The sequence below is a fragment of the Ochotona princeps genome, chromosome 18 (genome assembly GCF_030435755.1).
Source record: "Ochotona princeps isolate mOchPri1 chromosome 18, mOchPri1.hap1, whole genome shotgun sequence".
Classification (NCBI taxonomy): Eukaryota; Metazoa; Chordata; class Mammalia; order Lagomorpha; family Ochotonidae; genus Ochotona; species Ochotona princeps.
The window spans coordinates 570,814-598,652 of record NC_080849.1 but is presented as its reverse complement, the minus strand read 5'-3'; the positions used below and the strand labels follow the sequence as shown (position 1 = coordinate 598,652).

Sequence of the window (27,839 nt, the reverse complement as noted above, 5' to 3'; positions counted from 1 at the left end):
TGCACAGGTGGGGGGTGAGTGTTATTAGACAGGCATCAAGGTGCACAGGTGGAGGGTGAGTGTTATTAGACAGGCATCAAGGTGTGTGCAGGTGGAGGGTGAGTGTTATTAGACAAGCATCAAGGTGCACAGGTGGAGGGTGAGTGTTATTAGACGCATCAAGGTGCACAGGTGGAGGGCGAGTGTTATTAGACAGGCATCAAGGTGCACAGGTGGAGGGCAAGTGTTATTAGACAAGCATCAAGGTGCACAGGTGGAGGGTGAGTGTTATTAGACAAGCATCAAGGTGCACAGGTTGGGGGTGAGTGTTATTAGACAAGCATCAAGGTGCACAGGTGGAGGGTGAGTGTTATTAGACAGGCATCAAGGTGCACAGGTGGAGGGCGAGTGTTATTAGACAGGCATCAAGGTGCACAGGTGGAGGGCGAGTGTTATTAGACAGGCATCAAGGTGCACAGGTGGGGGGTGAGTGTTATTAGACAAGCATCAAGGTGCACAGGTGGGGGGTGAGTGTTATTAGACAAGCATCAAGGTGCACAGGTGGAGGGTGAGTGTTATTAGACAGGCATCAAGGTGCACAGGTGGAGGGCGAGTGTTATTAGACAGGCATCAAGGTGTGTGCAGGTGGGGGGTGAGTGTTATTAGACAAGCATCAAGGTGCACAGGTTGGGGGTGAGTGTTATTAGACAGGCATCAAGGTGCACAGGTGGAGGGCGAGTGTTATTAGACAGGCATCAAGGTGCACAGGTGGGGGGTGAGTGTTATTAGACAAGCATCAAGGTGCACAGGTGGAGGGTGAGTGTTATTAGACAAGCATCAAGGTGCACAGGTGGAGGGTGAGTGTTATTAGACAGGCATCAAGGTGCACATGTTGGGGGTGAGTGTTATTAGACAAGCATCAAGGTGCACAGGTGGAGGGTGAGTGTTATTAGACAGGCATCAAGGTGCACAGGTGGAGGGCGAGTGTTATTAGACAGGCATCAAGGTGCACAGGTGGGGGGCGAGTGTTATTAGACAGGCATCAAGGTGCACAGGTGGAGGGTGAGTGTTATTAGACAGGCATCAAGGTGCACAGGTGGAGGGCGAGTGTTATTAGACAAGCATCAAGGTGCACAGGTGGGGGGCGAGTGTTATTAGACAAGCATCAAGGTGCACAGGTGGAGGGCGAGTGTTATTAGACAAGCATCAAGGTGCACAGGTGGAGGGCGAGTGTTATTAGACAGGCATCAAGGTGCACAGGTGGAGGGTGAGTGTTACTAGACAGGCATCAAGGTGCACAGGTGGGGGGTGAGTGTTATTAGACAGGCATCAAGGTGTGTGCAGGTGGAGGGTGAGTGTTATTAGACAGGCATCAAGGTGTGTGCAGGTGGAGGGTGAGTGTTATTAGACAAGCATCAAGGTGCACAGGTGGAGGGTGAGTGTTATTAGACAAGCATCAAGGTGTGTGCAGGTGGAGGGTGAGTGTTATTAGACAGGCATCAAGGTGTGTGCAGGTGGAGGGTGAGTGTTATTAGACAAGCATCAAGGTGCACAGGTGGAGGGTGAGTGTTATTAGACAAGCATCAAGGTGCACAGGTGGAGGGTGAGTGTTATTAGACAGGCATCAAGGTGCACAGGTGGAGGGTGAGTGTTATTAGACAAGCATCAAGGTGTGTGCAGGTGGAGGGTGAGTGTTATTAGACAAGCATCAAGGTGCACAGGTGGGGGGTGAGTGTTATTAGACAGGCATCAAGGTGCACAGGTGGAGGGTGAGTGTTTTTAGACAGGCATCAAGGTGCACAGGTGGAGGGTGAGTGTTATTAGACAGGCATCAAGGTGCACAGGTGGAGGGCGAGTGTTATTAGACAAGCATCAAGGTGCACAGGTGGAGGGTGAGTGTTATTAGACAAGCATCAAGGTGCACAGGTGGAGGGTGAGTGTTATTAGACAGGCATCAAGGTGCACAGGTGGAGGGTGAGTGTTATTAGACAGGCATCAAGGTGCACAGGTGGGGGGTGAGTGTTATTAGACAGGCATCAAGGTGTGTGCAGGTGGAGGGTGAGTGTTATTAGACAGACATCAAGGTGTGTGCAGGTGGAGGGTGAGTGTTATTAGACAAGCATCAAGGTGCACAGGTGGAGGGTGATTGTTATTAGACAAGCATCAAGGTGTGTGCTGGTGGAGGGTGAGTGTTATTAGACAGGCATCAAGGTGTGTGCAGGTGGAGGGTGAGTGTTATTAGACAAGCATCAGGGTGCACAGGTGGAGGGTGAGTGTTATTAGACAAGCATCAAGGTGCACAGGTGGAGGGTGAGTGTTATTAGACAGGCATCAAGGTGCACAGGTGGAGGGTGAGTGTTATTAGACAAGCATCAAGGTGTGTGCAGGTGGAGGGTGAGTGTTATTAGACAAGCATCAAGGTGCACAGGTGGGGGGTGAGTGTTATTAGACAGGCATCAAGGTGCACAGGTGGAGGGTGAGTGTTATTAGACAAGCATCAAGGTGCACAGGTGGGGGGTGTTATTAGACAGGCATCAAGGTGCACAGGTGGAGGGTGAGTGTTATTAGACAGGCATCAAGGTGTGTGCAGGTGGGTGGTGAGTGTTATTAGACAAGCATCAAGGTGCACAGGTGGAGGGTGAGTGTTATTAGACAAGCATCAAGGTGCACAGGTGGGGGGTGAGTGTTATTAGACAAGCATCAAGGTGCACAGGTGGAGGGTGAGTGTTATTAGACAGGCATCAAGGTGCACAGGTGGGGGGTGAGTGTTATTAGACAGGCATCAAGGTGCACAGGTGGAGGGTGAGTGTTATTAGACAGGCATCAAGGTGCACAGGTGGAGGGTGAGTGTTATTAGACAGGCATCAAGGTGTGTGCAGGTGGGGGGTGAGTGTTATTAGACAAGCATCAAGGTGCACAGGTGGAGGGTGAGTGTTATTAGACAAGCATCAAGGTGCACAGGTGGGGGGTGAGTGTTATTAGACAAGCATCAAGGTGCACAGGTGGAGGGTGAGTGTTATTAAACAGGCATCAAGGTGCACAGGTGGAGGGTGAGTGTTATTAGACAGGCATCAAGGTGCACAGGTGGAGGGTGAGTGTTATTAGACAGGCATCAAGGTGCACAGGTGGGGGGTGAGTGTTATTAGGCATCAAGGTGTGTGCAGGTGGAGGGTGAGTGTTATTAGACAAGCATCAAGGTGCACAGGTGGAGGGTGAGTGTTATTAGACAGGCATCAAGGTGCACAGGTGGGGGGTGAGTGTTATTAGACAGGCATCAAGGTGCACAGGTGGAGGGTGAGTGTTATTAGACAGGCATCAAGGTGCACAGGTGGAGGGTGAGTGTTATTAGACAAGCATCAAGGTGTGCACAGGTGGAGGGTGAGTGTTATTAGACAAGCATCAAGGTGTGCACAGGTGGAGGGTGAGTGTTATTAGACAAGCATCAAGGTGCACAGGTGGAGGGTGAGTGTTATTAGACAGGCATCAAGGTGCGCGTAGGTGGAGGGTGAGTGTTGTTAGACAAGCATCAAGGTGTGCACAGGTGGAGGGTGAGTGTTGTTGTTAGACAAGCATGACGGCGTGCATAGGTGTAGAATGGTGACAGTGTGCAGGTAGATCGTATGCGGGGAGGCTCACATGCTTGTCTTAGATCAAATGGTGTGCTTATTCCATAAAAACGGTTTGGTATTGGATTTTTTTTTTTTTTTAAGATTTTATTATTATTGGAAAGCCGGATATACAGAGAGGAGGAGAGATAGAGAGGAAGATCTTCCATCCGATGATTCACTCCCCAAGTGAGCCGCAACGGGCCGGTGCGCGCCGATCCGAAGCCGGGAACCAGGAACCTCTTCCGGGTCTCCCACATGCGTGCAGTGTCCCAATGCATTGGGCCGTCCTCGACTGCTTTCCCAGGCCACAAGCAGGGAGCTGGATGGGAAGTGGAGCTGCCGGGATTAGAACCGGCGCCCATATGGGATCCCGGGGGGTCCAAGGCGAGGACTTTAGCTGCTAGGCCACGCCGCCGGGCCCTGGTATTGGATGTTATATGTTTATTTGAAAGTAAATTGATGGAGATTCATTTGCTTATTCATTTGGCAAATGGCCCTTACGCAGGACATTGGGTCAGGCTAGGCTAAGGAGCTGGGAAGTCCGTGCCTGTCTCCCTGGTGGGGGTCTGGGACCCAGCTGCTGGGGACATCCTCCCTGTCCTTCCCAGGGAGCTGGGTCAGGACTGGGACCATGACTCCAGTGTTGCAGTCAGCAGCTCAACCTGTCACACCACATGGCCAACTCCCACAAACTCTCTTAAAGAGAGTAAACGTGTAGCTGTCATGTGACGCATCAGTTGAAGGTGCATCGTTGTTGAAGAAACGTTCGTTCGTATTGGTACAGATGCATTTTTTATTATGGGAATGTTACATCTGCATTATTCCCAGTAGCTAGAAACCAGAAATAGTTCAGATGTCATGAACGGGGGACTGATCAAAGAAATGGCTCTGTGTGGCAGAGAACACAGGGCTGCTGAAGGAGAAAGTGCCTCCAGAAGACAGAGTAAGGGAATGAAGAACAATAGTGTGGAAATGAAACCGAGAGAAATCCCACCTGTGATTTCATCAAGAGGAATGAAATTCTTAAGAGTAAATGTAACAAAAGAGCAAAGTATGGAGGGTTGTGGAGATGTTAAGGAAGTCCTGAGGTGCTGTGAGATGGTGTCAGGATAGCAGTACTCGCTGAGCTGGTCTCCCCGTGGCACCTCAGTTGACATGGAAATGGGGGGACACTGAACAGCCAGTGCGGCTTGGAGTGCTCAGCGTCTCTGTTTCAGACCTTAACACAAAGCTGTGGCAATCGAGACGGTATGGAGCTGGTGTACGTGAGAGTTCATAACTCAGGCCTAGAACGCGGGGCTAGTTGGTTTTGGTCGGAGCACTTGGAGTCGTGGGGCGGGTGGTGTTTGGGCCAGTCCTGCTGAGATTCCTCCGCATTGCTGCTCCAACCGTCCCCCATTCCTCTTGCTGCTCTTTCTGTGTCTTCCCAGGCGTTCGGCTCTCGGTGCATTTTTTTGGGATGCTCCTGGGCTGTGCCCCTTACAAGTGGTGCCTGCCTTTCACTGCCTGTGCCCCTAGCAGCTAGTGGACAGCTGGGTGTGGCACTGGAGTGTGTCCACTGCAATAGATTATGCAGGGGTCTTTGAGGAAGTGACCCCGTGAACAGCACATGGCGCCTTTCTGAAGTGAGTGTGTGATAGCTGTGATCCCAGTGTGTTTGTATAAAGTCTAATCAGTTGGACATTTTCACATGATTTTCTGCGTGTGGCTGTTCTATCCCCTGGCTCCAACTCCTGTGTTAGATCTGCCGTGTCCTTGCTTTGCCTGCTGGGAGGCGTGGTTGAACAGGATGTTGGTGGAGTATGCTCTTATGGGTATGTATGTATGTATGTTGGTGGTGATCTTTCTTCAGAAATTCTTCCCTACCGAAAAGTCATGGAAATATTCTCACAGTGTTTGATGAATGACAAGGCAGGTCCATGCATATGAAAACTTCCATATCATCTGTCAGGTGGGTTATTCTGACATTTTTTTTTAAAGATTTATTTTTATTACAAAGTCAGATATACAGAGAGGAGGAGAGACAGAGAGGAAGATCTTCTGTCCGATGATTCACTCCCCAAGTGAGCCGCAACAAGCTGATGCGCGCCGATCCGAAGCCAGGAGCCAGGAACCTCTTCCAGGTCTCCCACGCGGGTGCAGGGTCCCAAATCCTTGGGCCGTCCTCGACTGCTTTCCCAGGCCACAAGCAGGGAGCTGGATGGGAAGTGGAGCTGCCGGGATTAGAATCGGTGCCCATATGGGATCCCGGCGCGTTCAAGACGAGGACTTCAGCCACTAGGCCACGCCGCCGGGCCCCATATTCTGACATTTCTGTTTGGAGTTGAGATTGAAGTTGCTACAGCCCTGGCACCATTGCTCCACAGCCCTAAGGGGCCCCAGTCTATCATCTGTGTCACTGGGGAGACCCTCGCTTAGTGATCCACAGAGCCATCTCTTGCATGTGGATGCTGGGGTTCTGCCTTGTCCCGAGGGTCTGGGTTGCCACTTCTGATAGGTGTGGAGTCAGTTGTGGTCCTCTCGGCCTTTGCGCTTCCCTGTATGCATGAGGAAAACTGCCCTTGCTGTCCAAAGCACTCAAAGGGTTATTTTGGCTTATGTTCAATGCATTGATCAGTTTATGAGCTTTGGCTTCTGTAAATGCTGTACATTCTAACTTCTGAGCCTTAAGTGTGTTTGTGTTTTATGTAATTCGTGTATTTGAGAGGGAGAGACGTGGTGAGAAATCTGTGGTTTACTCCCCAAGCGTCCACAATGCCCAGGCCAGAACCAGGAGCCAGGAGTTCTATCTGGGGCTGCTATTTGGGTATCAGGGACCCAAGCCCTCGGGACAAGTGCTGCTGTTCCCAGGCCATCAGCCAAGAGCTGGCCTGGACATGGAGGGTCAGACATGAACGGGCACCCATATGGGAGCCTGGCCTCGCAGGCCTCAGCTTTGCCTGTATTCCTCATACTCATCTTTATTATGTTTGTTCTAGTTCTGCTACTTTTCTAACTACTGAAGGAAATGTATTCATGTATGCATGTGTGTGTGTATGCTTGTCTGCACATGTGTGTGATCGTGTCTGTATGGGTATTGGTGTTCATGTGTGTACTGAGGTGTGTGTGTTTTCTGTCATTCATTTTTGCTTTCACATTGTTTCTATCCTGTGCTTTCTGTTGAGTTCATTGGTTATTCCTCCATCCCCCCGCCCCTGCCAGCCCCATTCTAAAATGTCTGTCTCTTCCTCTTTGTTTAGCTGTGTATGTTTTCCTGACTGACTTTTCCACTCATTTCAGTGTGTCATGATTGTGTTGCTAACTTCCACCGAGGTTTCTTCCTTGGCTTGAGTGGTCTGTGGGTCTCCCCTGTTCATTCTTGTTAGTGTCAGAAAGGAATACTGCTGTCCCAGCTGAGAAGTGATCCATTTTTCTCATTTTCTTCCTAAGTTAAGTGTCTACTTAGGTCCCTCAAAATACACATAATTCATGAAAGTATTTGAAATATTGCTGTTGTAGGTACACAGTTTTTTCTCTAGGTTGATAGATTTTGCACAGTTGATGGAATTATTAGCAATAATGGGTTAGGGTTATGATTGTTGACTTGTGAGAGCTTTTGTCCATGTAATACCTTTGAGTTTTTCCTTTTTTTCTCCAGTTGTTTAGAATTGTGTCAGAACGTAAGCCTGCGTGTAGACAGTTACCGTTTTGTTTTGTTCTCTGCAGAACCAAAGAATCCCGTCAGATATGGTGTTCCTTAGGACTTCAGAAAAAGCAGGTACTTTACTTACTCACTGCTTTACATTGCTGATGATTTGGTAATTTGTTAATTTTCATTTTAAAAGGTAAAATAAAATTTATGATTGTCTTTCAATGATTATATTTTGAGGTATTAGTTTCTGGATCACATTTCATTGTTGATATTTAAAAAGATGACTTCACCATATATGTGCTTTGAAATAATCTTGCTAACCCACTCACCCAGTAAGAGCTTCCATTCACAGATGACCACTGAAATCCAAGTGCATAAATGATTATGTGGCTTAGAATTTGTTTGCCCTTCTGCATTGCACTTGGATTCATCAACTCTGCAAACTCCAGCTGGAGTTGCTTGGTGTACAAAAGGGGCAAGACTTCATAGGTAGGTTCTGTTACGGTGAGAAGGCACGTTGTGGCTGTGTTGGAGGGCTCAAAGGATTTTGTTTTAGGTCAGTAGACGTGGACTTCACAAAACGCTGATGTTACTGTGAGCTTTCCAGAGTGGTGGGTATTGAGAGGGAAGGAGGTGGGGCTGCCACGCGGTGAAGTTGAGAAGCTGTGGTGGGAACCAAGAAGCGCCCGGGCGGGTCTCCTACAGGTCCCCAGTGCCCTGGCCTATGGCTGTGTCTTCCACATCACTGGGTGAGGCTGAAAACTGCAGACCGTGCACAGCTTGTTCTGCCTTGATGGGTGAATGAGCGTGCCGTACAGGAAGCTCAGCACATCCTGGTCTATGAACATTTTAGTGTGAATGTCCCATAATGGAGTAAGTTAGATTTCAGGAGCCCTTATTTAATTTTTCCTCCATTTTTGAGGAGTAATGCTCCTATATCCTCTTTGAGAAAGAGGGAGCATCCCTCCTCCTGACCCGTAAGCCTGTGCCACAGAGGGGACCGCTGGTCCTCCAAGCCCATTGCCATCTGGTGAGAGGTATGCACATGGCATCCTCCTGACAGGTGACTGTGCAAATGATCCGCTTTGGAGGCTCCAGCCCAGGTCCACTTGCTCTGGGTGAAGTGAATATTGGGTGTCAGGTGCTGTCCCGGGCCTTCTTAGGCTGTGTGCCCTTTGTGCTCTGGCTGGGAAGCCTTGGACTGCGTCTTCCATGGCTGCCATTGTCATCGGGGTGGTGACCCCTGGAGACCTGGTGGGGATAGGAGACATGGCTCACTGTGTGTCGGCCTTCGGATTTAGTAAGGCAGTATTCAAGGGAGGGAGCTCTGTCGCTGTGCTTGCTACGCTTCTTAGGATATTTGATATGTGTGTCTCTGTTACTTTCTTACTGCCTTCTTTTGTTTTAAACCAGTATTTTCTAGTATACTGTTTTAATTCCTGTCAGTTCTATCAGTATGTATTACTTCATTAGTTGTTGCCCCAGGGATTGTAATGAACACATTGTTAGCTGAATTTAATATTGTTCTTGAAGAAATGCTGCTGGAATCACTGCAGGCCTGCTCAGTTGTTAGGCTTCTGATACATACTCTCATGCAGATACGGAGAAGTCAAGCTGTGGAGGTTTTGATGCCACTGACCTGCTCCCTGCGTGTGTTCTTTATTTATAATAAAATGCTTGCATCTGAGAGGTACCCTTTTAATGATTTTAGGGGAAAGTATGTGGGGTTAAAACCACTATCCTAAATATGGAAATGGTTTTGGGTGAGCATTCTGGCACACAGGGATATGATTGTGACCAGGGCAGACAGTGGAGAGGTGGAAAATGTCCACTTTTCCAGAGGAGGTGAGTGAAGATGGTGGACACAAACACCTCATGGAAGATTTTGACTTACAGCTGTCTGGGCAATGTGTCAGCTCAGCCGTTTTCATCATGTCCTCACTGTGCCAGGGTAGGCTAGCCAACCAAGCAGGAACGGTGTGTTAGAGCCCTGGGCCCTCAAGGTGCTGTCTGTGGTGCTGACTGGGTGCTGACTGTTGGTGAAGGCCATACCCAAGGCAGTCCTGCTGTGCACAGTCTCTAGGTTTGCTGTGAGGTCTGTTTTGTGAGAATTACTTTCTGATCTAGGTCATTCACTAGTCTGAGGGCCATGGATCCCTGTGAGAATCTTAAGAATTTACACCTTGTTCCCCCCAAAATGCATCTGAAATAAGTGAATATGCGATTTTGGATTGTTTCAATATTGCTAAACAGTAACATGGAATTTGGGCTTAAGTGTTGTCTGCTTTAACTTAATTTTCTTACAGTCCTTAGTTTTATTTTTTCATTTAATTTTAAATCACTAGAACAATGGGCGGCGTGGCCTAGCGGCTAAAATCCTCGCCTTGAAAGCCCCGGGATCCCATATGGGCGCCGGTTCTAATCCCGGCAGCTCCACTTCCCATCCAGCTCCCTGCTTGTGGCCTGGGAAAGCAGTTGAGGACGGCCCAATGCATTGGGACACTGCACCCGCGTGGGAGACCTGGAAGAGGCTCCAGGTTCCCGGCTTCGGATTGGCGCGCACCGGCCCGTTGGGGCTCACTTGGGGAGTGAATCATCGGATGGAAGATCTTCCTCTCTGTCTCTCCTCCTCTGTGTATATCTGGCTATAATAAAATGAATAAATCCTTTAAAAAAAATCACTAGAACAATTACTGATTACTCATATTCACGTATTAAGATACCGGACTTCAGTTCATACTGTTTTTCTTCTATTTAAAGATTTATTCAAGTATTTATTATTTGAAATGCAGAGGAGGAACAGAGACCTCCTCTCCACTGGTTCCCTCCCTAGATGGCCGTGACAGCCACTTCTGAAGTAGGCAGGAGCCAGGAGCCCTACCTCCATTTTGTCTCTCACATGGTGGCAGTGGAGCATGTGGGGCATGTGGGGCCGCGTCCCACTGCCCTCCCAGGTGCATCGGTGGGGAGCTGTGACCCACAGCGCGTTCCCAGGTAGATGCTGGGGTTGCTATGCGCCCTGGGCTGCTCTTCCACAGTATCCAAGCTTTATACACTGGTCAGAACACTATTGTCCATCAAGGTTTCTTTGCTTTCAAAATTGTTTTTTGTGATTTAATTTTTCAAATTTTCATATTACCTAGTTTTTCTCCTTTTTTGTTAGACTGTAAATTTAACATTTGTTTGTGTTCTTTTGCCACCACTTCCAGTGATATGTGATTCCTTTTTAGTGTCGGATGTAAAAATCCTAACCGTAACTGGAGTCTTTCCACTTGATCCAGTGTAGACATTCTGAATGTGGACGCTATCCTTCTGGGCAGTGACAGCAGCTGAGGGTGCTGGCCTCTGGCTTCCTGTTGACTGCACATGAATGTTTAGGGTTGTGGGGCCTAGAGCTGACGGTTTAGAATGTAAATGGAGCTGTCAATGAATCTGCTGACTGATGGCTTAAATTCCAATTAATCAATTGCTTCATCAGTTTCATGATTTAGATCAAATATTTCTTAAGTGTACTCAGTTCTTTTAGCAGTATTAAGAGAAATTAATGCTTTAGAACTAATTTCATCAATCTCATATAAATGCCGATATCGCTTCCACTTGTCTCCTAAGTGGTGACAATAAAGGTCTGAGTGTCATGGATGTTAGCGCAGAGCTGTCACTGAGGAGTGGGCTGAGTGGCAGCTAAACAACACCCCACTCAACCCATCCATGTCCTCTCTTTGGGGCAGTTCGTCTTGCTGCCAGCTTCATAATTTCATATACAAGTGATATAACAATGAAGTTTAGTGGCCAATGATGTGGTGTGATTAATCCCAAGTCGATGTCTCTCTTTGGAGTGCTGAGCTGTTGAAGGCAGCATGCTGCCGAGCTAGGCCAGCTGCCACGTTGAGGAGGGCTGGTGTCAGTCCCCTCCCAGCCCTTGCGCAGCCTTCCTGTGAGGCATCCTCACCATTGGAGCTTAATTACTTCCTTCCCTGTGGCCTCTTGTCAGTGATGCAAAATAGAGTCAGGATCCACAAGCAACCTGTGATGGGACACAAACAGACCAATTGGATCATTTACTTTGACCAAGGCTACCTGACATCAGTTGTATGTAATACAGTCTTTGGAAGAAAAAATGCATTGCCAGAGTTCTCACTGGGTGGAGAAGCAGTTTTCCATCATTCTGGTTTTGCTACAGTTCACTTTTCTTTCCTTAAAAACACCAATTGAAGTGAAGTTAGTAATTTTAAATGTACTTAGGAAAAAATAATGCTAAATCATTTCCCTCCCCCCACGTTTTATAAGTAGCATATAATTATTGAACATGAAGCATGTTGTTGTTGTTGTTGTTGAAGAAAAGATGCTTCCTTGTTGCCAGTATTAGTTTTAATGTAGATAATCCTGAGACACTGGGTCAGGGTCTCACTGTGACACTGAGACACTGTGACAGGGTATCACCTGTTGTGTTAGTGTAGATGCTCCTGAGACACTGTGACAGGGTGTCACCTGTTGTCTTATACGTCATTCAGAAAAGCAAGCTAGCCTGTTTTCAGTTTGTGTTTCAAATCAGGATACATGCACATGTCTTTTTTATTTTTTTATTTTAGATGAAGTTTACCTAGTTGGTCAAGTTGTAAAGGATCTAGGGTTAGGGAGAAGTGTGTGTGATCATTGTTTTCAAACTTTCTAGCCATGCCCAACCTCCCAACCATCCCAGTACCCAGGGATGGAGAATGGCCACCTGCTGTCAGCCTGTGGTCCTGATGTGGCACATGCTTTGCAGGTTCTGCCCAGATGGATGCAGTAGTTCTGAAATGCTCTTGATCGCACCGATCGAAGGATGAGGAAACCCTTCCCGTGTCCATTGCTGACATAGTCAACCTTAGAGTCTCCATTTGCCCAGATATCTGTTGTCATCCTTTGGCTGGGGTAGTCCATATACTCTGTTCTCCGTTCTCTGTTATGGTACCAGCTGTCCTTTGCAGGCCCCAGTAGGCTATCATATCCTCTATATGCACCAAGGCTTACATCCACCACTCCATCCTTTACACTGAGGAGGACCAGATCTAAGGTGGGCCTGTGGACCCAGGCTAGGCGACCTGGACCCCACCGGACCCCTATCCCTGGGGCTCACAGACTTGGTATCCACCATGCAGGTGGACCCAAGGGCCTGGGTCAGGTGACCTACGCCCTGTTGGACTCCCCCACTCCTGGGGCTCACAGACCTAGCATCCACCTCGCAGGTGGACCCAAGGACTTGGGCCAGACAACCCAGGACTCACCAGACCCCTCATGCCAGGGACTCAAGAGTCCAACACCCACCATGCAGTTGGACTCATTGACCTGGGCCAGGTGATCCAGGTCCTGCTGGGTCCCCCAGCCCTGGGGCTCATGGGCCTGTCACCCACCAGGCGGGTAGGCTCAAGGATATGGATCAGGTGACCCATCCCCCGCCAGATACCCCACCCCTGAGGCTCATGGAACTGGCACCCACCACACATGTGGGCCCGAGAACCTGGGCCAAGTGACCTGGACCCCACCAGACCCCCTTCCCTGAGGGCTCATGGACCCGGCACCCATCACACAGGCTGGCACAGGACCTGGGCCCCACCAGCGCTCACGGATACAGCACCCCTCTCACAGCCAGGTCAAGGCACCTCGGCCAGATGGCCCGAGCCCTGCCAGACCCCCTGCCCCCAGGGCTCACGGACTCAGCATCCACCCCCCTCACCCCGACTGGCTTGTCTCTCATCTCACCTTGGTGTCTACCAGCGGGTGCTTCAGCCTGGCTTGGTCCAGCCTGCCCCCCAGTTACAGCTCCTGTTGGTGACATATACTCTTCTAAATTAATTAATGTGTTTGAGACAGAGAGCTCTGAAATGATCACAGTGAGCAGAGCTGAGTTGTTCTGAAGCCAGGAGCTTCTTCCAGGCCTTCCACATGGGTGCAGAGGCACCAAGGACTTGGGCCGTGCTCTGCTGCTTGCACAGGTGCATCAACAGGGAGCTGCTGGATCAAGTGGAGCAGCCGGGACTTGAACCTGTACTCATATGGGATGCTGGTGTCACAAGCAGTGGTCTACCACAGTGCCAGGTGCACACATTTATGTGTTTGTTTTTAAAGATTTATTGATATCTGAAAGGCAGAATTACAGTAAATGAAGGAAAGAGAAATCTTTCAGCACTGGTTCACTCCCAGGTGAACTCTTGTGTCTCCAACAGGTGCACAGGTCTAGGCCCTTGGGCCATCTGCTGCAGCTGTCCTTGGCATGTTAGCAGGGAGCTGAATTGGAGGAGGAGGAGGAGCATAGATGTGAACCCTCAGGGCGCTTAGGGGATGCTGGTGTCACAGTGCGTATCACTGGCCCCGTGCATGCACGCATATGTACTTAGAGAAAGAGCCAATGTGCTCTGTGATTTGTCTGGTGCTGCTTGTTAGCCAGTCCACGTAGGCTGTTCCTATCCTCCTCGTCTGACAGGTGATTCAGAGCTGTTTGTTCAAATGTAATTAGAAGTATTTTTCAAAGTGTGTGTACCAGACAAAAGTCTTTCAGATGTATCCTTAATGGAGAAGGCGGGTGAGTGGGATTTTGTCCTAGCTCTCCATGTTCCTGTAGTTCATGTTTCTGAACCTGCCAGGCTTGTTTTAGAGTGTTAGTGAGGTGAGGTGATTGTGTGGTTAGGCAACGGCTCAGCTCACTTGACTGTGCAGGATGGGGGAGTGGGAGCAAGAGGGGGCTCCCAGGCACAGGAGCCTGACCCTGGAGCTTTCAGCCACACAGGGTCTGTGTGAGCCTGGTGTGACCATTTGGGTGTGACAGTAGATGAAAGATCTTTCTTTTGCTCTACCTTTCAAATGAATATAGCCTTTAAAAATAAGACATTCAAACTTAATAAAATATGTATCAAACAAAAATATGATTGAAACATATGATTTTGCAGTGATAAAAACAAATAGGGCAAAGAGCTGAAATTAGCTTATGAATATTACAGTAAGAAACCCACCCTGAAGAGGCAAAGCTGACAGGGGAATGTGGGCTCCCCTGCTGGACAACTACTTCCATTGGAAGGCGTGAGTTGGGATGGGGGCAGATTAGAATAGGCAGGGCTGTTACAATTGTGGGCCTCATGTGAGCTAGATAAGGGAAGGGCCACGGTGGGCTGACTGTTCCGACTGGTGCAAGCAAAAACTAGAGTGGGTGAGGGTTGGTTGGGCTAGCCGCAGTACTAGCTGGCAGAGGCTGGCACTTGGAGCTAATTCTGTCAAGTCAAATGCCAGGACTACCTGGAGAGTGCATAATCTGGGAGTGAGTGTGGCCTAGAAGGGAAATAGTGGGCACCTCCTTCGGGGCTACCACTCTCATTGGACAGCACGAACACCAGGACAGGGGCAGGGGTGGCTGTACAGAAGGGCACCTGCCAGTAGGTGTGTGGGCTGGATAGTAGGTTGGTTGGGTTGAGCTGGGCTTCAGTGCCCATTGACATGTGCAAGAGCTAAACAGGATGTGGGACAGACTTGACAAGCCTGCAGTGCGTACTGGCAAGCATGGGAACCAGGGTAGGGGGCAAAACTGGTGGGGGTTATGGGGAGTTGCCCCAACCAGGCTGCAGCTCCGACCGGTTTGCGTGAGGACCGAGTATGAAGTGGGCAGGATCGAACTGGACTACAGCACCCGTTGGTTCACGAGGAAGACAGGGCTGGAAACAGAACGAACCCAGCAATCCCAACTACCAACATGAGCGTAAGCTGATTGGTGTGACGGACGGTGTCGGACTCTGTACTAGCAAACTCGCGCAAGAATCAGGCCTGGGATCATCTCAGACGAAGTTTCTTTGGAGATCCCTCCAACTGAACTGCTGATCTTAGAACCCCAACCATGAAGAGACTGTCAGCCAGCGGATTCTGGACAGGGTTCATTGCGATTGGAACTGAGAGATTGGCAGCAATCCAGAACTGATGAACTATCAGAACTGTATGAGCAGGACCCTCAGAGCGCGCCTCCCGTTGGGGATCTGGGATGGGTGGGAGGTTGGGTGGGGCTTTTCCCTTTGTTTTTTTTCCCTGACCCCAGATACAGGGAAAAATGATATTGATGTGGAAACAATGGTATTACCCACTTTCACCCCGTAGCCCTTGACACTTTGTTCCCTAATCAACTAAGTAAGATTATTAAAAATTAATTTAAAAAAAATAAAAAAGAAAAGAAACCCACCCTGAGATGCTGGCACGATGGCTTAACTGGCTACTCTTCTGCTTGCAAGTTCTGAGATCCTGTATGGGGATGGGTTTGTGTCCTGGATGCTCCACTTCCCACCCAACTCCCTGCTTGTGGCCTAGGAAAGTGTAGAGGACAGCCCAAAGCCTCGGGACCCTATGCCCACGTGGGAGACCTGGAAGAAGCTCCTGGCTCCTGGCGTTGGATCGGCTTAGCACCAGCCGTTGAGACCACTTGGGGAGTGAGCAAGCAGAAGGAAGCTCCTTCTTTCTATCTTTTCTTTGTAAAATCTACCTTTCCAATAAAAGTAAATAAATCTTAAAAAAAAAGAAATCCACCCTGAAACATACTGAGCACCCACAGAGGTGGAGATTCCTTTCATGTTCCGCTCTCCGCTTTCTGTCTCCCCGCTGGGCCGCAGCAGCCACTGGCTGGAGGTCTAGCGCAGCGGTCATCCATCCCCATGTCGTGGCCCTTCTGTTCTGGTCAGCCTGGTACTGTGGTCCTCACCACCTCGCTGGGCCCTGAAGGAGGCCGCTTACAGTCAGATCAGGACTGCCAACATGACTTCTCCTGGGAACTTTGGCCTTGGCCTCCTGAGGCAGGTGCAGAGATTGCTGCAGGACGGGAGAGCGCCCAGGTGCTCGCCACATTCCTGACAGCTAGCAGGCCAGTCCCGGACCGTCTGCTGTGCTCGGCTGCTAGAGGCCATTTCCCCGGCTGTTTGACAATAAATAAAGTTACTACCTGAAAGAAGAGTGCTGCAGATTTAGAAGAAAAAGCAGAAGTGAAGCTCTGCCTCACGCTGTGCCCAGGCTCCGGAAGCACCCTGCACTCCTGATCCTGGCCGGGAAACGAGTGAGGAAGGAGGTTTTGGAGGGAGCACGGAGAACGGGACTGCCTGTCCCTGTGGCCCAGAGTCTCACGGTGTAGCTCTGAGTCCCGGGGAGCCCCTGAAGGTCCGGTCCCCAGGAGAGTGCTGGAGCCCCAGTGAGGACCCCGTGCTGCAGGTGCCTGTGATACCGCGTCTGGGAGGGCACAGCAGTGCCCCAGGTGCCCCCAGGCAAACACCTCAGGGTGGACCAGGCTCTCCCCTGCCCTTGAACCTCCAGAAAAGGGCTAGAGTCGTTGACAAGGACAAGAATGACGGACAAGGAGAGGTCCAACACAAGGACACATCCTGGGGCCTGGTTCGTTTCAGAAGACTCCCCGTCGGGGGGTGGTTGCTCCCGACTTAGCTCTGCCCTCACCCGGAGTGTACAAATGTGTTCTTAGTGCTTTTTTTTTAAAAAAGATTTATTTTTATTGGAAAGTCAGATATACAGAGAGGAAGAGAGACAGAGAGGAAGATCTTCCATCCATGGATTCACTCCCCAAGTGGCCACAATGGCTGGAGTTGATCCATTTGGAGCCAGGAGTCTCTTCCAGGTCTCCCAATGTGGATGCAGGATCCCAAGGCTTTGGGCTGTCCTTGACTGCTTTCCCAGGTCACAGGCAGGGAGCTGGATGAGAGGCAGGGCAACTAGGACACGAACTGGTGCTCATATGGGATTCCGGCACATGCAAGGAGAGGACTTTAGCTGCTAGGCTACCATACCGACCCATCCTTAGCGCCTTTTAACTCAGCACCAGTCACAGCCTGTCCTGGGGACAGAGGTGCATCTGCAGGTGTCTGGTATAGCACAACCTGTTCTGGGGAATACACAGGTGCACCTGCAGGTGTCAAGCACAGTCACGGCCTGTCCTGGGGACACAGGTGGACCTGCAGGCATCAGGCACAGTCACAGCCTGTTCTGGGGCCACACACAAGTGTCTGGTATAGTCACAGCCTGTTCTGGGGCCACACACAGGTGTCTGGTATAGTCACAGCCTGTTCTGGGGCCACACACAGGTGTCTGGTATAGTCACAGCCTGTTCTGGGGCCACACACAGGTGTCTGGTATAGTCACAGCCTGTTCTGGGGCCACACACAGGTGTCTGGTATAGTCACAGCCTGTTCTGGGGCCACACACAGGTGTCTGGTATAGTCACAGCCTGTTCTGGGGCCACACACAGGTGTCTGGTATAGTCACAGCCTGTTCTGGGGCCACACACAGGTGTCTGGTATAGTCACAGCCTGTTCTGGGGCCACACATAGGTGGACCTGCAGGCATCTGTCACAAGGTGTAGGACTGAAACACTGAGACTGGATACAGTGGACTCTAAATCCCTGACTTTACAACAGCTCAGCTGCCTTCCCCCACCTAGCCGGCAGGGTACATTGAGCAGCTGGAATTACAATACCCAGATAGGAAAAGCTGACAAGTAGGCTTAGGAGAAGCCTTCATCTTGTGCTGTTTTTCCCAGGCCACTAGCAGAGAGTTTAGGCAGAAGTGGAGCAACACCCAAATGGATGCTGGCATTACAACAACAGCTTAACCCGCCGTACCACCATGCCAGCCTCTGGGGAATACCTTCTTTGCTGTTTGAGTCAGTTGTGTCTCTTTGAAGTGACCTGGCTAACCTGTCCTGCTCGACAGCCACTGCCCTGTCCCTACCTTGCATCTGATGCCCCGGCATTCTTCCTGTCCCTGAGAGGCATTCGACTTATGGCCGCCTGGTACTGTGTGTGGCCCAACCTCCAGGTCTAAGTCGCATGTGCCATGCCACACTAGCCAAGATACAGCTGATCTTGAGGCCACCAACACTTGGGCTTTGTGATGTGCTGTTTGCTGGCGTGTTACTCCCAGCCCGCAGTGATGGCTGCAAGCAGAGGGCCCTGACAGCCTGAGTCCCATGCTGGAGTTCTCCAGGGTGCTGCCCAGCTCTGCAGTGCCTTCAGTCCCACCCTAAGGCTTGAACGTGACCCATGTCTGTTGCCAACAGTGAGCAGGTAAACAGAGGCTGTTGTCTGTTCAGTTGCAGGCACGGGGATGCATAGGCAGGCTGTCTGAACAGGTGCTGGGCAGTGCCAGGATGACCCAGTGCCCCAGCCCAGTCTGCCGGGAGTAGGGGCATCTGCAGCACAGCCCTTGCCTGGGAACAGGTGCTGGCAGTGCTGGATGGCCCAGTGCCCAGGGGCTTCTGTAGCTTGTGCCTGCATAAATGAGAGCAGAGCCAGCCCTGCCCAGCAAGAAGGCCTCTGCACGACATGCTCTCCCTTGACGCGCGCTGAGCAGTCAGGCTTCCCTTGGGAGTTTCTCTTCAACAAAAATGACGAGACAGTTCACCTGGACACTTGTGAAGTCATCGCCAGCCAGGCTAAAGCCAGGAACTCCAACCCGGTCTGTGGTCTTTGATACGGGTAGCAGCAACCCAAGGCCCTGGGTCATCTTCCTCTGTCCTCCCAGATGCATAGCAGGAAGCTGAATCGGAAGCAGAGCACTGGTGGCTGCAGTATAGGGTGCTGGCACTCAGCATTGGTGGCTGCAGTATGGGGTGCTGGCACTCAGCATTGGTGGCTGCAGTATAGGGTGCTGGCACTGCGTGGCTGCAGTATGGAGTACTGGCACTCAGCATTGGTGGCTGCAGTATGGGGTGCTGGCACTCAGCATTGGTGGCTGCAGTATGGGGTGCTGGCACTGCGTGGCTGCAGTATGGGGTGCTGGCACTCAGCACTGGTGGCTGCAGTATGGAGTACTAGCATTCAGCACTGGTGGCTGCAGTGTGGAGTACTGGCACTCAGCACTGCGTGGCTGCAGTATGGGGTGCTGGCACTCAGCACTGGTGGCTGCAGTATGGAGTACTAGCATTCAGCACTGGTGGCTGCAGTATGGAGTACTGGCACTCAGCACTGCGTGGCTGCAGTATGGGGTGCTGGCACTCAGCACTGGTGACTGCAGTATGGGGTGCTGGCACTGCGTGGCTGCAGTATGGGGTGCTTGCACTCAGCACTGGTGGCTGCAGTATGGGGTGCTGACACTCAGCACTGCGTGGCTGCAGTGTGGGGTACTGGCACTGCCAGCAGTGGTTGAGCATGCTGTCGCAACACCTGCCCCTTGAACATGTAATCAGAGCGGGTTTTAACCTCCAGGATTGTGATCCCATTGTAACACTGTTCTGTAGCATTTGTTTGGGACAACAGGTCAACACTTTCCAGATATTTCGATTCAACTTTTGGCTGAATTGTGATGGTCATTTCGGAATACAAGCACTCCTGTCAGTGGAGAGGCCAGGGCCCAGCGTCTCTACCACACCCACACCCACCTCCCCTTCTCAAGGAACTAGGAATGCTTTTACATTTTCAAACTTTACCATTTAAATCTGTGTTTCAGTATCATTGTGGTATATTATGAATGATAGAAATTTTATAAAAATTAGGGCTTTTTTTAAGAAATTATGATGTGATTCGTGTTTGTATGCAATTATATAGACTAAATATAAGAGAAAGGTAGATTGTAGTGTAATTATCAAATTGAATTTAGGGTTAGCTGTTAATTAGGTGTTTTAAGATTTTTTTTCTTTTTTCAGATAGAATGAACAAAATTAAAAAGGAAAAAAAAGCTCTTTATTTGGAAGTAATTATTGACCCCTTGGGAACCTGGCCCCAAGGTCCAGCACGGGTCTGAGCGACAGCGGCATTGCCCAGTGACGGCCAGGAGGTGTGGCCATCGCCACACTGAGAGACTGCCCTGTTGAACCTTGGGGTCTCATCCATCCGTGGCCTCGTCTGTGATAGCAGCTGGGCTTCCCTGCCTGGCCTGCTCGGTTGGACATGGGTTGGGGCCAGTTGTTGACATCATCTTTTCTGACCCCCAGGTTCGTGCTTTATCCGAACTGACCAGCTGGACGGCGAGACCGACTGGAAGCTAAAGGTGGCTGTGAGCTGCACGCAGCGGCTCCCAGCGCTGGGGGTGAGCGACCATGTGCCACTCTGCCCTGTCTGGGGTGGGGGTGGGGTGTCCCTAGACGGTGAGCACAACTCAGGGTGTGCAGCATGCCTTTACTCTGCATAAAAGGTCATTAACAGTCACCAAGGCATCTTCAGGGTCTGAGTGTCACCTGTGCACATAGCTTTGAGGGTTGGCTTGCTGCTGTGGTCTCCCTGCAGACATTCCCCGACCCTGAGAAGTGATCTATGAAACAGGTCTGGCAAAGCTTAGGGGATCCCTAAGTGTGCACTGCCTGGGGGGTCCAGAATCCATGCTGACTCGGCACTCCCCAGTGCTGTCTGAGCACAGAGAGCCTGTTCCTTGCCTGGGAGGAGATGTCATCGTCACTGTGCCCTTGACCTGGGGGCGGAAGTAGAGAGGCAGTGTCCCTGCACCTCAGGGCTCTCGGGGCTGGCCATGCAGGGCTGTCGCCTGGCTCTGAGCAATGTCCAGTATGCCCTTCCCCGGCACCTGTGTTTCGTGGCTGTATGGTCCTGCTCTGTGCATGGGAGGCTGTTGCGAGGAGCTGAGGGGTGTAGGAGCAGGTGGTGACTTCTCCAGAGTGCGTGCTCACCTTAGTTTGGTTGAGCGGAGCAGAAGGGCCCTGGACTGCTTGCAGCTGCTAATGAATTCCCTCACAGCAGGAACGTGTTGTTCATGAAGCCTCGGCCATGTTTTGAGTCCCATATGGTCCATAACTTGGACTCATGCTCTTGTGAAGCCAGTTGGGCAGTCGTAAGTTTGTTATTGCCACGTTTCTGTCCTCACACGTGCCACATCATGCTGTCGTGTAAGCAGCATCCTCCTACCCTGCTCCTTTTGCCTGCTACAGCTGTCTCAAGTGAGAAGTGCATTGCCTGTCAAACATCTGAGAATGCGTGCCGGCCACCTTGACCACGACCCATAGCTGTTGTGGTTGTGCTGGCCTGGCAGTCTCCCACTTCTGTGCCCCTGCTAGGGTTGAATTCCTGCCCTGTGGCTTGCACTCAACTCTGCCTGGTGTGTGCGTGTTTGCTCTCTGCAGGTACACAGGCGTGTGTGTGGAACCTGCCACCACGCAGGCTTGATTCGTGTTTGTGAGTGTTCGTGCCCAGAGGCACTGTTAGGTCTCCTGGTCCTCCTGCTACCAGATGGGCTCCTGCAGTCCCCAGGTAGAAGAGTTTGTAAAATGTTCTGATTTGTGCAAACCGCCATTGTGGAGCAGGATTCTGCAGTCAAGGCCAGATAGAGCGTGCTGGTCTGTGACTTCGAATGCAGGCCCAGTGAGGAAGGCAGATTGTCCTACACCAGTCCATGTGCGACATGGAGAGCCTGGCGTGCTGCTGACTGCCCTGTTGCCTGTGACAGGAATGGCAGCAGGCCAGGTTGTGGCACTGTGGCCTGGTGCAGCATGTGGGGAAGGTGTACAGCAGCTGCGAGCCCAGGGCAGTTTCCCCGGAATCTGCTGGTGGCTTTCCAGGGTGAACGAGCCATTAAAACAATGCTGCAGTGGCCGGGAGCAAGTCCGTCTCTTCTTGCCAGCATTTGTTGTTGCATTTTTTTTGTGTTAAATCTTTCTGACAGTTCTGTATTAATTCCTGATCGTGCTTTTCATTTGTGTCTCTGTGATGTCAGCTCTGGCTGAAGCTGCCGTGTGCTCAGCTGCCCCCTCTGTGGCCTCTGGGGTGACTTCTGGTGGCTGCCAGGAGTCCCCAGAATCTGTGACCGTGTGATAGTGTTGTGCACATGGGAACATTTGAGCTGTGATGCTACTGCCATGGGGCAGGCCCCTGTCTCTCTGCCCTGCACTGCTACACTGGCTGACACCTCCAATGTGGGCGGCAGGCTTCAGGGAGGGAGGAAGCCAATGGTGGTGGACTTGCCAAGTGACTGTTGAGGTTGAGGAAGGCCTCTCTGTCCTCTTGTGGTACACAGCATCAGATGTTTTTGCATCGACTGAGACCATCTTGTGTGTTTTTCCCCTAACCTCTGATGATGTACACATGATGCTGGCTCATGCAGCGTCATGTCAACCTCGTGTCCTCAGGCAAGCCCGTCTCTCCAGGCCTTGTCTTTGTCATACTGCAAGACTGCACTTGCCGATACATCGTTAAGGATCCGTGTGCTGACTCACGGAGGGTGTTGTAGGGATGGCTCTAGTTCACATCTTGGTGTGATATCCAGGGTGTGCTTGCCTCATAAAAGGTATGGGACATCTTTGGCCTCTTTTGCTTTCTGAGGACATGGCTCAAGATTGCAGTCATGCATTTTGTATGTTTAACAGATTAATACTTAGAATTCACCCTTAGTCACCCATTTTTGGGTTTGTTTTTGTTTTTCTTAAAGGCTTACGTATTTATTTGAAAGGCAGAAAGTGAGTGAGCGAGTGCTTCTGTCTGCTAGTTTATTAGACAAATAGCTGCAGCGGTCAGCACGTGACCAGCCCAAAGCCAGGAGTTGGGAAGTTCATCCAAGTCACCAAAAGAAGGGCAGGCCCAGGACCTGGGCTGTCCACTGCAGCTTTCCTAGACCCGTAGCAGGGAGCTGGGCCGTCCTCTGCAGCTTTCCCAGGCCCGTAGCAGGGACCTGGGCTGTCCACTGCAGCTTTCCCAGGCCCGTAGCAGGGACCTGGGCTGTCCACTGCAGCTTTCCGAAGCCCCAGGACCTGGGCTGTCCTCTGCAGCTTTCCCAGGCCCATAGCAGGGAGCTGGGCCATTCTCTGCAGCTTTCCCAGGCCCATAGCAGGGAGCTGGGCCATTCTCTGCAGCTTTCCCAGGCCCGTAGCAGGGACCTGGGCTGTCCACTGCAGCTTTCCCAGGCCCGTAGCAGGGACCTGGGCTGTCCACTGCAGCTTTCCGAAGCCCCAGGACCTGGGCTGTCCTCTGCAGCTTTCCCAGGCCCGTAGCAGGGAGCTGGGCCATTCTCTGCAGCTTTCCCAGGCCCGTAGCAGGGAGCTGGGCCATTCTCTACAGCTTTCCCAGGCCCGTAGCAGGGAGCTGGGTCATCCACTGCCGCAGAGCAGCCTAAAAACACAACTCCCATCTCTGGACCACTGACTCAAAAGTTTGTGTGGTTAATAGGTAACTGTGGTGAAGGAACACATTATAATTTTTAATATGAGCATAAAACCAAAAAGCAGTACATAAAAAAAGAAATTATTTCTAATGTTTTATTATTTAAATTTCTGACCTCATATAATCTTATTTATTACAAATCTTTGTCATCCATGTAAAGCTCTGATTCTTCGGTAGATACAGGTGAGACAGCTTGCTTCGCCCCTTCAGCCAGGCACCGAGCTGCGTAGTGTCTCATTTCTGCTAGCATGTCTCCTGTGGACACAGGGTGTGTCCTGTGACGGTGCACTGGGTGTCAGCTCACACTTTCATTCACTTGTGGTCCCTGTGCACCCTGGAACCCTGTGGAAGGAGTGAGGCCACTGCTGAGAACCTGTCCTGCTCTTGCGGTCAGGGAGGAGAGTAGGTTTCTTGCTACTTGGCTGTCGGCAAGTGCACGTGGACAGTTGGGAAGTGGACAGTTGGGAAGTGGGCCTTTGCCTTTTGTGATCAAGTCTATTTATTAACAACCGGGAGGCCACAGGAATTTTCAATAAATCATGACTTGCTGATTTATTTCAAAAGATCCATATAGCAGTAAACAATACCATTTACATTTAATTAGTTTTATTGACCAGAAGGCCATCGTATTGGTAATGAACCACCTGTTATGATTAAGGGTGTATTTGAATGGCCTGTAAGGGATGCAAACAAATGTTGCCCTTGACCGGATGGCACAGGCTTCCCTACATAATTGAAAACTTGAGAAACATTTCTAAATGATCGTGAAAAGCTTCCAATGACATTCTCATTATTATGCTGTTAGTCAGTCATTTGATGTCCAATATGTAGATGAAGCACTCCCCTGTCAGGGCTGGTGCACGGAGACGTGAGGGCCGCTGGCTGCCCAAGGCCAACGGGTTCCAAGTGGCAAGCCAGTGTTTCCTGGACGGGTGGCTCCACACATCCCTTTGGCTCTGTCCTTGATATCCTTGTAGCGTTTCTGTCTGGTGTAAACCTGTTGACTGAATGAACTTGACATGGCTCTTTTCTGGCTCCTACCCAGTCTGAGCTGCATGCCCCAGAGGGACGCACAGGGGCCTGCCCTCCACCCACCTCTCCCCGCGTCTGTTCCTTACAAGACAGAATGAGCCTTCGGAGACTGCCTGCTGTCTTGCAGGCACTGGGGCAGAGGACAAGTCCGCTTCCTGCCAGTAGGGCTCTTGTTGAGTTGGTGCTGCTCCTGCTGCCCCTCAGTTTCTGGGCTGTGCGCAGTGGTCGCAGCTGGCTCAGCCACCCTGGACTTGAGCTCCATCTTGCATCAGTCTCTTCCATGGAAGGTGATGTCGATAATATCCTGACAGTACTCCGGGGGATCCAGTCATGCGCTCTGTTCCTTGATGTTGGGAACGCCATGCTCTGCACATTGTGCCCTTTCCAGCTGGTCCCAGAGTGGAAGGGCCATGTGGCATAGTGGTCAGTCACGCATTGGACCACCATAGTCCATACTTATTATATGGACTCTGCTTGAGTCCTGCTGACTGTGTTGGCAGTGCAACTTCCCGCTAATATGCATCCTGGAAAGACTAGGAGACCCAAATTGAATCCCAGCTCCTAGTGTTAGCTTGGCACACCTGGATGTTGTACGTGGAAGATGAATTGATCCCTCTGTGTGTGTGTGAGTGTGTGAGTGAGTGGGTGTGCCTGCTTGTGTGTGTGTGTGTGTGAGTGGATTGTCTGCTTGTGTGTGTGTGCGCATCTCAGATAAGATGGAGTGAAAAGACAAGAGTGGCCCTCTAGCCTGCACTGAAATGTGACCAGTGCACTGCAGGTTGAGAGATTGTCCCCTCCACTCACCAGCTCAGTTGTGGGTGTCTCAGATAGGCCATGGGATCCCAGCAGCTGCCCTGCCTCTGTGCTGGCCAGCAGCAGAAGGGGAGGTGGACACAGTGAGAGCTTGTGGCTAGGTTCCTTCCCAGCCCATCCACTCTGCCTTCTGGAGCCGTCACAGCGTCATGGTCAGCTGCAGTGTGAAGGCATATGTCCTTCAGTTGGAGAGCCCCCTGTTCATGTGCAGCTTAGAAGTGCAGATGGACAAGGAGCCGGGCAGACCCTCCCACTGCCATCCTCAGAGGTTGTTTGCTGGGTGGGTGGAAGCAGGGTAGCCCTCCGCAGTTGCCCTTGCTTGCAGTCTTACTAACCTCATTTACGGAATCCTTCAGGAAGCTCAGAGCTTGCAGTGTTCCTGACTCAGCTTCCCTGAAGAGGGAAGTGAAATGTAGACTGTGTTAGGGATGGAAGAAATGCCTGCTGCAGACTGAGTGTATTTGCTGTTAAGGAATATTCTCTGGGGCCAGGACTGTGGTGTGGCAGGTAAAGCTTGCGTCTGCAATACGGCATCTGAGCAGGCACCAGTTCAAGTCCTAGTTGCTCCACTTCTGCTCTAGCTCCTGGTCAAAGCCCCTGGGAAAGCAGCAGAAGGGGACCAATGCCATGGGTTCCTGCACCCACATGGGAGACCCAGAAGAAGCTCCTGGCTCTGGACCAGCCCGGCTTCGGCCACTGCTGCCACTGGGGGAGTGAACCAGCGATGGAAGACCTCCCCCTCCCCTCTCTCCACTGTCCCTCCCTCTCTTCTTCTTCCCCTCTCTCTCCACTGCTCTGCCTTTCCAATAAATAAATCTTCAAAAGATACTCAATTTTTATGTTTTATTTATTTTTGATTGGAAAGGCAGATCAGATTTACAGAGAGACCGAGGGAAAGATCTTCTATCCACTTGGTTGTCGCTCCTCAATGGCTGGTGCTGAACCAATCTGAAGCCAGGAGCCAGGGGCTTCTTCCAGGTTTCCCACATTGGTGCAGGGTCCCAGGGCTTTGGGCTGTGCTCCACTACTTTCCCAGGCCACAGCAGGGAGCTGGATGGGAAATGGAGTAGCTGGAACATGAACTGGCACCATATGGGATCCCTGCACTTGCAAGATGAGGATTTAGCCATTGAGCCATCACACCATGTCTCAGAATATTTTATTTAAGTGACCAAATGTTGTACAACTCAGAATAGCTGACAGGAAAACATGCTAGTATCTTTGAATTCATTGCACAGTCAGCAGGAAAGGGGCTGCGGCCAGAGGAGGTACCTGTTGTTGGACAGAGTGTAAGTCCAAGTGCCTGATATATTTTCAGAATGTGAGAGGGTGTTGCAATACAGGTAGGAATAGAAGCCATGAGAAAATGTCAGCTGGAAGAAAGAAAACCTCTAAAAATAGGTCAGCTTGCTGAAAAGAGTAAGTGGGAGTGGAAAGCGTATTGTTGTGTGTTGCTGAGAGTGGAAAGCGTGTTCTGTGTTGCTGAGAGTGGAAAGCGTGTTGTTCTGTGTTGTGTTGTTCAGGGTGTAGGACTGGATTGGTTCATGGGACTCATGGCCATGGACTTGGGGACCAGTCCTTTCGGGGTCCTCAGGACAGCCTGCCCCTGGTTCCTGTGCTGGTTTGTGCTGTGTCCACTACTGGGGTCATCCCGTTAACTCCGAACCTCTCTTGCTCTTGTCTTACCCAGGAAGGACCCCCTGTGTGTGCCACACCTCTGCTGGCATGGGGTATGTGCAGCATGGCACATCCCTAGCAGCAGCTTCGTCGAAGGAACAGCACAGCCCCAGTCTGTTTTTTTGTGTGTCTAGAAATTATCTCATCAAGCTGATTAATGATACTTGAAAACTGGATTCTGTTACATTCTTCTGAACAATAATGGGGTTTTTTTCTGTTCAGTTGTTTCCTGGTTTTTGAATTCGTTCAGTTGAGCTGGACTGCATGAACTTGCCGAAAGCAGGGGTGCTGCAGGCTGAGCCAGAGATTGCACAGACAGAAGAGGCCCTTGATGGGGGCACTGTATTTCCACTCTCCCTTTGCTGCTGCTGAGGACACCACTGTACCTTGACCTGTGCTTCTCTGTGTTAGGCATCTCTGGTTTCCGCCTGAGGTGTGGCACGGTATGGCATATTATGTACTTGCCTTCATACGGGAGAGAAGCCATGGCCTCGCAGAGAGTGGGCAGCTCTGCGGCCACACGTGTCAGGCCCACTCCAGCTGCAGTGTCTTGTTGTCAGACGTGCAGGTGAGAGAAGTGGAGTTGAAAGTTTAGCCACTGCTGCTTCCAACTGCAGCTGCTCGGGAACACTGTGACCTGTTCACAGCGACACTTCCTGGATGTCATGGGCGGTCACCATCTGAAGACCTGCCCTCTTGGCTGGCAGCTTTGGCTCGAGCCACAGGCCAGGACCTCAGGTGTCAGGATGGAGGGCCGAGGGGGCTGTCTGGAGAACGGGCCCCGGTCTGGGGTGGATTCCAGGCACTGGCTCCCCTGGCTCTGTGCTCTCAGTGGGGCCAGCACAAGCTCTGGCAGACTGGGTCCCTGAGTCAGGCCCAACCTGTCTTACCAAGTGCAGTGCCAGCCTTGTCTGTCACAGCTGTACCTCCAGAGAGATGTGGGTGACAAGTGCTTGAAGAGACACCAACTCCCACCCACTGTGGTTAGGGGTGGCACTG

General features: G+C 51.0%; 1 protein-coding gene across 4 annotated transcripts in view; it reads left to right on the top strand.

Moving 5' to 3' along the window:
- ATP9B (ATPase phospholipid transporting 9B (putative)) overlaps positions 1-27,839 on the top strand; it is a 198,368-nt gene that overhangs the window by 72,878 nt on the left and 97,651 nt on the right. For all 4 annotated transcript variants that reach the window (XM_058677155.1, XM_058677157.1, XM_058677156.1 and 1 more), the window contains 2 exons: positions 7,293-7,344; positions 20,153-20,247. In XM_058677155.1, coding sequence (XP_058533138.1) covers positions 7,293-7,344; positions 20,153-20,247 — 147 coding nt within the window. The remainder of the gene's footprint in view (positions 1-7,292; positions 7,345-20,152; positions 20,248-27,839) is intronic.